This window comes from Lactuca sativa, chromosome 5 (assembly GCF_002870075.4).
Source record: "Lactuca sativa cultivar Salinas chromosome 5, Lsat_Salinas_v11, whole genome shotgun sequence".
NCBI classification, from domain to species: Eukaryota; Viridiplantae; Streptophyta; class Magnoliopsida; order Asterales; family Asteraceae; genus Lactuca; species Lactuca sativa.
This window is the reverse complement of record NC_056627.2, coordinates 325,988,693-325,997,865: the sequence shown is the minus strand read 5'-3', so window position 1 is coordinate 325,997,865 and position 9,173 is coordinate 325,988,693. Positions and strand designations below refer to the sequence as shown.

The window sequence follows — 9,173 nt, the reverse complement described above, 5'->3', positions numbered from 1 at the left end:
CAAATCTGACTTCGTATGAGGAAGTTATGATTTTTCCAAGGTTCGGGTATAGCAGTAGACAGCTAAAAACTCGAAATAGAGCTCGAGATACTTTTGACCAAAACAACCTAAATGAGAATCGAAGGTCTCAACATTAGTAGCACAACGGCGAAAAGTCTGACGAAAACGAACATCGGATGAAGAAGTTATGGAATTTTAATGGACTTTTCGTGTCCCGACCCATTAAAAATAAATAATTAAAAATAAATTCAAAATTTGCCGATGAAGTCTAAACGAGAGTTGTAGATCATATTTTTAGCTACGCGTGCATATAAAGAACGTCAAAAACGGAGCTCGTATGCGAAAGTTATGGATTTTACAAGTTTGGGGTCCAAAATCCGAGGCTGTCAGGCCCCACGACGTGGCACAAGCTTGCCGCGACCCAGCAAGTGACTGAGGGCGTCCAATCAATGGAAGAGGATAGGTTTGACTCCCCACGACGTGGCCATCACTTGCCACGACGTTGCACACCCCAAAAATGCCCCTATAAGTAGATTTCAAGGGCTCCGAGTTCCATTGTTCAGTTCTTTTCTTTCTCGCGCCGAAACTCTGCGTTTAAGCCCCCGAGACCCTCCCAAAGCCCCGGTTTTCACCTTCAAGTCCCGAAGGAAGGTTTTGTGTTCCCGAGATTCCCGAGATTCCCGAGAGTCCCGAGATTTTCACGCGTTTTCAACTCTTCCTGTCGAAGTTCTGCTCGATCTTTTCTCGACTACTTCAAATCAACCACTTCAATCAAGTGAGTTCATACCCCTACAACCACACTTTAAATGCTTTTTAAATGCTTTGGAAACACTTTTAAGGGGGGGAATACAAGTAAACACACAACTAAAATCGTGTGAAACATCGATCTTTTTATATACTTTTCATACTGTTGTTTTAAACTATCTTATGAAGTTATTATCATGCAAAACACCTCACAACACAATTTTACCCTCTTGGGATACAATATGTTTTATAAATAGAAATAGGTTTTATTTATACGTTTGCATACTACATCATATCAAGAGTAACCATTTCTAATATAACATGATGCTTTTACAAGAAAACTCAACTCATCATCACGTTTTTGTAGCACGGTAGAAAACGAAATCATTTCATACGAACGATTTTCATCATATTACTCGTGAACTTGTTGTTAGCAATCATGTGATGGCATATGGCTTTGTTTGTACCAAACGAAAGTCCTCACCTATAACCAGAGTCTCCTGGAGGGAGAGCGTGACAAGTGTGTATAGATCTATACGGGGCTGACAGCTCCACACCCTGACTGTTAGCTACAGTCCGTCATTTGGGGTGACAAACGTCAACATTCGGTACTGCGTCTAGTATGGTTATGAGGAACTCACAACACGCGGAAACAATGACTCATGCACGTAGTAATACTGAACTCAATCATGCTCGAGGGGTAATAACTATATTCTAGTGTATTATCGGCATGATCTAAACTCAGGTTAAAACACTTCCACAACTAGTTTTACTTAGCAATAAGACTACACCTCATACTTACAAAACATTCGGGTCTTGGTAAAAGACTACACTTCATACTTACAAAACATTCGGGTCTTGGTAGAAGACTACACTTCATACGTACAGAACATTCGGGTCTTGGTAGAAGACTACATTTCATACTTATAGGAAAATAAGGGATTTTTCTTGGTTCAAATACATTCATTTTGTACAATAACGATTTACAACATCATTCTTTTGAGCATGTCATAGTTTCTTATAGCTTACAGTCTTGGTCATTTGAGACTGCATTTCACTTTTAGGAAAATAAGGGATTTTCCTGGTTCAAATACATATAGTACATACAACAATCTTTCAAACTCATTTCATACATCTAATAGAAAATAAGGGATTTTCTGGAAAACATACAAGCACTTTCGAATGGCATACATTTTCTCAAAACACCACTTATGAACTCACCAACTTAAATGTTGACACTTTTTCTTTGAAATAACTTGTATTCTCAGGAAACCGCTAGACCAGGTAGCAACTACTTTTGAAGACTAACGCGCTGGCGTTAGTAACATATTTTGGATCACCATATTGTATTTGATTTCTTTTGCAAACATGTAACATATACAATCATGTAAACTTTTCAAATATATTTATATTATGGTGGTGTGTACTTTCTTTACTATTCAATTGTTATGATATTTGACATGACGTCCTCCGCCCCCGAACGTTTCCGCCGTTCTGGTTTGGGGGTGTGACACCTGGAGTGGGATTTGAGAACTTTTAGATGTTAAGATGAATTAGCCAAACTAGAAAATAAAAAGATCTAGGGATTTTTTGCAAGCCTAAGGGTCTTTTTTTGGCTCGTCTTGGGCATATGAATCTTCAAAGTCGGCCCTTGTGTTCTAATTATCTATTGTGTGCATGTAGGATTGACTCTGTACCAATCATTTTAGTTATTTTAAGAAAATAATTAATGCATATTATATGTTAAAGATATAATGAATATTAATTAAATGTTCAATATTTAATATACATTAATTAGTTTCTTAAAATAAGTAAAATGATTAGTCCAAAATTAATCATACACGCACACAATAAATAGTAGAAACATTTAAACATAACTCTCTCTCTCTCTCACTCTCCCTATATATATATATATATATATATATATATATATATATATATATATATATATATATATATATATATATATATATATATATATATATATATATATATATATATATATATATATATATATATATATATATATATATATATATAAAGTGCAATAATATATCACTGACTTTTTTGGGATACATTAAAAATCTGACATAGTTAAATCATATCCAACTTATTAGATAAGAAATGTTTCCAAATTTATATTAGGATACAATTTATCTTTAGAATTTATGATTTCAAATCTGGAAGCAAATATACAGGATTTCATTTATGATTTCAAATCTAGGAGGAAGAATATAGGATATCGAACTTATTAGATAAGAAAGGTTTCCAAATTTATATTAGGATACAATTTATCTTTACAATTTATGATTTCAAATCTGGAAGCAAATATATAGGATTTCATTTATGATTTCAAATCTAGGAGAAGAATATAGGATTGCATTTAATTTAGGTTGGAAAAAAATGAAAAAACTTATAAGGGTGTCACATGTCAAAAATGAAGTATATATAGAAAGGAGACATGTGACATGCATATGTTTTGTTGATTAGAATAGGTAAAGATAGATAGGTATATTGTGCAATATCGGAGGATTCGAACTAAGACTGTGGGGTGTCCTACATTTTTTTACCAATGCCACCTATATTCCAGAAAGGATTTAATGTTTTGTCTATGAAGATTTTCGGTATTAGGGGGTGGTGTTAAGAATTTCCACGGGTAAAAAGAAAGGGAGAGAGAATGAGTTTTAATGTCAAAAGAAGAGAGAGATAGTGGTGAAAATTCACACTCGGTATACTACCGCCGACAATAATACGATTCACCTGTAATAGATTCCAAAAAAACATACCGGCGGTAAAAAAAATGCACGATACCTTATAGCGTAAGTAATTACCACGGAATTCAAAATTAATTGTCACCTAACAAACTTAAATTACAGTTAAATAAGTTTTTTCTGGCAGAATGTTTTCAATTAAATTTATTTATTTCCACTATAATTAAAGTACAATAAAAGTGTAGAGCTGACTAGGTATTCCACATCCACGAAACAAGCCAAATAGTTTTTAGGTGGGGTATGCATTATTCATAAATTGGAAGAACATATCAAGGGCTCGTGCCTCCTCCTGTTTAGCACACGCACATTCTTCATTCTTCTGGAAACATGTGTTTTACACAAGCCAGAAGCTGTGAATAACATGAATAAAATATACTTGGTGATATAGAATAATAGTGTAAAATTGTATCCTGCGCATATATATACATCACAACAACTAGACATCTTTATTTCTCATTGACAAACTGTCGGCAACAAGTTATTCCCTAAAATAACAAACAAAGCAAGAAAATATGCTTGCATTATCATCTCCTTTATTTTCAACACCCTATGGATGGCCCTTGGCTGATAACTTTTCCAAGGTTTGCGGTGATCCAGATTCAACTCAATCATTTCTTGAATTTCCTTCATCTGATCAAATCCAGCTAGATTTTACACCTGAAAATTCCAGTTCTTTTGGAGGAGCTGTAAATCGTGGAAAGGGAGATGGTATGAACGTGGTCAAAAAGCTCAATCATAATGCAAGTGAAAGAGATCGTCGTAAGAAGGTTAACAACTTGTATGAATCTCTTCGTTCAGTGCTACCCATGTCAAACGATCGAAAGGTAGTTAAACATCTTGTATCTCTTGATATGAACTTTATGAAATATCCAATTCTTATAACTAGATTGTATTTTACTGGAACAAGATCGATTAATTAGATGTATTCCCTTCTTTTGACAGAAAAAAGTAAGTATTCCTGGAATTGTATCACGCGCAGTGAAATACATACCCGAACTACAAAAGGAAGTGGAGACATTACTACATAAAAAAGAAAAGCTTTGGTCGTATTCATCATCAACTGAAAATATCTACATCAAGAAACAAAGTGCTAAAGATGCTATCATCGATGAAAAATCATCGATCGTTTCTTCTGTGAGCGTTTTAAGTGAGAAAGAAGCTGTCATCCAGCTGATTTCGTCAACTAAAAGTAGTGTCAAGAACAAGGATATTGTCTTCTTGTCTAAGGTTTTGGAGAAATTAGAGGAGGAAGAAGATGGGTTTATTTTGCTAAATGCAACGACCTTCAAATGTGTTGGAGAAGGGATGTTGTTAAACACTATCCATTTTCAGGTACATATACCATCTTCTGTCTTACATATTTTTAATTATTTAGATATGCTTTTTACAAAGCAAAGTGTCTACATTATATTCTTAATAGACACAACGATCTTTTAAGTTTACAAAATATAAGTCTAATATGCCAAAAAATGGTATATAAGTTATAATTAATTAATGAAGGTGCTCGATGCTGCAATAATTAAACGATATTGAATCTACCAAAATAATTTCTTTTCCTCTGTTCTCTTACTGCAATATAGGGGTGGATATAAGTGGTTTATCATTTGAAAGAATATTGTATTCTATAGAGATTGATGATAATCATATATTAAAGTGGTTTCAGAATCTTTACTAGCCACAATTGGTATATTTTAAAAATCAATGGATCAAAACTTATAGAAATATAATATATGAGTAAATTATTGTAAGCACTGTTCAATTATATTTATTTATATATTAAAATTCTCTTTGCTTAGCTACAGTTAACTTCCTACATATTTGGCAATATTGGTCCTTTATTTATATGTGTGGATACAATTCTGGGGCGTTAAAATTCTCTTTGCTTAGCTCTTTTAGAGGTCATATTTGCCACTTTGTTTATTTTGGTGGATACGTGTGCTAGTATAAAAATAAAAATAGTTGGTTTTCTACGTTTACTTACATATTTCTGGACCTACTATGTTGATAAAGCATACATGTTTCCTATATTAGATATATTTATAATTTTAGACAATTACTAATTCTTATTTTAATAAATGAATAGTTTTAATATTCTTTTGTCAAATATCACTTTAATACAACTTCTTATTAATATTATGTCATATAGATATATATTAGACAATTAATTTCAAAATTCAAATTATTATATTAAATTTGAAGTTATAATAACTTTAAAATTTAAATATATCTCTTAATTAATAATTTATTTAAAATAATTGATTAATAATTATAAAATTTTATTATAAAAGTTTAATTAATTTTATAATCGTGGTTCCTACAAATTATAAACTAGTTATTGACTAATTTTATGATTAATTATTTCCTGCAACTAAGTATAATACTTTATTGTCTTGAACAGGTGCAAGGAAATAACAAGATAGATGCCCAAAAGATGAAGGAGAAGCTCCGTTCTTTCCAACAACAATAAGATGAACTTTACTCACATTGGTTTTAGGGATGATTGTAGTTTTTAACATATTTAGTTAGCTGTGACTTGTTTTAACGGCCAATTGTATATATTAGTGTCAATAGGGAAAATTAGTATGAAATTATGAAACACTCCTCGTATGGGTTAAAAATTATAAAGTTTTTTTTGAAAGTGTTTAGTAATTTAAAGGAAATAGTGCAGAATCTAGGTTCCAAATTATAGTTTAAAGTTTAAACAATCCAAGTTTGAAATTTTATAATATAAGGGTGTACAATCTTTATCTATCCATCTCTTATGTATGAGACCATTCTAATAAACGTTGTTCAAGATATATCATTTATCTAGAATCATATTCATTTGAAACTACTTAACTTTTCACCTCATGCTACTTAAATGATTATTTAATTGAAATATTTTTATCTATATAAGAAACAATTGCTTCTCTTTTTTTATTTTTCATTTTGTTTTATCTTCTTTTTTCATTTTTGTTATCTAGAGTGCATGAGAATGAAAAAGTTTCAAATAAATTTGCTTTCTTCATTCCATATCCCTTTTCCTTATATTTTCTTAAAAATCTATAAAAACTTGTAGTGCACATGAGCAAATACAAAAGATTTTGCTATTTAGATATGATGAAGAATTGTCTCAATGTTATACATTTAGAGCCAAAAGAAAAATATTGTTAATTTTGATGTGTTATGTTTGAAAATGGGTTTGTGAAAGAAAAAAGAAGATAGAAACAACGAAATATTTTTAGGTGAAGGTTGTACATTTATAGATAAAGGAAAAGTCCATAGTTGTTGTTGTTATGTATTAGGCACATCTGCCAATGTTATCAATTACACACTAAGTCCAAAGCTACCAATGTTTATTTATAAGGCACTAAGTCCATAGATGTCAGGGTTTATCTAGCATACACTAAGTCCATAGTTGTCGGTGTTATCTATTAGGCACATCTTCCAATGTTATCTATTAGGCACGAAGTCCGTATCTACCAATGTTTATTTATAAGGCACTAAGTCCACATCTGGTGAACATGTAGTTCAAAAACACCTACAAGTTGTGAGCCTGCTAGCGTTCCACTGGACTGTCTAGAATAATCCCTGGTTGTCATCTATACTCTGCTAGATGACTGGATCAGTGTTAAAGTCAAGGCTTCTCATCATCTTTCACCTCTCAACATATACATCATCTTTCATCTCTCATTGTCCATATCATCTTTCATCTACCCATCTTTAACCAATATATTAATAGGTATAAAAATACATATACAGTTTAAATCAAGTAAAACATGTATAAATCATTCATCTAGCATATATATTAGGAAAACTGATAATACACACATATCTATATGAAAGATGAAAGTAAATATGCACTCACTTGCTAAATTGACGACTCGAAATTCGGGCGACGCTTCGCTTTCTAGCAATTGTCTTTTCCTCTGACGTAACCTAGTATTATTATCACTAAGTTTTAGTATAATATTTATTGCGACTAATTATTAGTCTAGATTCATTATTAAATCAAAGTCTACTTCAAGATCTATAAAGTAAGGAACAACCAGGTAGGATCATATCGGAGGTAGGGTCTGTTTGGTATACGAAGTATACTGTTTGGAAATTCCACTTCAAACACCTCAGTAAATGTGACATCCCCTAATTTCTCGGCCAGAAAAGACCGATTTAATTTATGCTTTTTAAAATAAAATCAGAGAATTCTTTTTAAAAGATGTTGCGGAATTGGTCCCCAAACAACATATGATAAAAGTTTATCAAAACCTTTCATTAAGAAGGTATATATTTTCCATATATATCAAAATCTCGGGATGTCATGTTCCGATACAGATCAAAAACATAAACAAGACATTATAAGCCTTTCAACAGTTATTTACAACTACTGGCCTATAATCCAAAAATCTCTCGTCGTCCTCCGACTATGCTCGGGGTCCACTACCTGTAACATAAAAACTGAGTGGGTCAGGCTTGGGAGCCTGGTGAGCATATAGGGTTTTCAACCCACAATAATAATATACTTATTAAGTTCACCAATCAACAATAACACTGATTTTCCATTCCCGTTGTCCTCACTTTACGTCCCTAAACACCTATCACAAGGGACCTAGCCTAAGGATTATCATCGGGATGGACACTACTGCTAAGGGGTTTCCTCAGCCATACATGTCCTAAAGGCAATCATGAGGGGGATGGAGTACGCCAATGAACATTTAATTCATCAACACCTACAAGTTGCGAACCTGCTAGTGTTCCACTGGACTGTCTAGAAAGGTACGTGGTCGTCATCTATACTCCGCTAGATGACTACAACAACAACAAAAATATCGAGGCCTCTCACCATTTTAACACACATCAACTATTTCATCTACCCATGTTCTACCCAACATATTTTGTAGATAAAATAAATATACAGTTTAAAACTTGTATAAAACATTTATTCAATAGTAACCTCAAATAAACACTTAATATAATTACACATAGAACATATTTTTATAGAAAATACTTCATATCTAGGTGTAAGATGAAAGTGACTACACACTCACATGATTTGATGATAATCGGACAACAATTTGTTGCTTAAAACGATCGTTTCTAATAAAACCGGGCTCTGCAAAGGTCGGGCTTCAAAACCGAAAAGATAAATTTTCCGGGCTTCTCGGGCGCTTCGTGGCGTATTCCGGGGCTTATAATCGATACCGGTGCTTTGGGGATGTTAATATGAAGAAAATATGGGAAAAGGAGTTAAAAGTGGCAAATTTCCAAAGTTACCCGGGAGGTCTCGCACCCTTCTATTTATAGGGGCGAGGCTTCAGATCGGACGGCTGAGAAGAAACCACGCATCGCAGATCCAAGGGCTCGCAGGGTGGTTGCTCGCACATGGCTCACACATGGTCTGCGCATGCGAGGGGCTCGCTGGAAGTTTGTGATTGGACCGAGGCCTAGGTCCGAAGTAGGGTGGGTTCGTGGTAGCCTGTGAGGGTTCGGACATGTGCTAAGAGGGTACGTGTCGCACCGCTATTGGACCACTTCGGATAAGGCCAGGTGCTCGGATGACTCAGCAACTCGAATGACTCAGCAACTCGGATGACTCAGCAGGACACGTGGCACGTTTTGAGCGAGGGTGACGTGGCAGCTCGTGACTATGCGAATTTTCTCGATTTTCGCGCCAAAACTTCT

The 9,173-nt window shown here is 33.7% G+C and overlaps 1 protein-coding gene across 1 annotated transcript; it reads left to right on the top strand.

The window, feature by feature from the left end:
* The first annotated feature begins 3,951 nt into the window (after positions 1 to 3,951).
* LOC111878325 (transcription factor bHLH100) lies at positions 3,952 to 6,313 on the top strand. Its single transcript, XM_023874837.2, has 3 exons — positions 3,952 to 4,339; positions 4,458 to 4,847; positions 5,914 to 6,313. Exons 1-3 carry the CDS (start codon positions 4,028 to 4,030, stop codon positions 5,980 to 5,982), a joined length of 771 nt encoding a protein of 256 aa, XP_023730605.1. The 5' UTR covers positions 3,952 to 4,027; the 3' UTR covers positions 5,983 to 6,313.
* Positions 6,314 to 9,173: the final 2,860 nt, after the last annotated feature.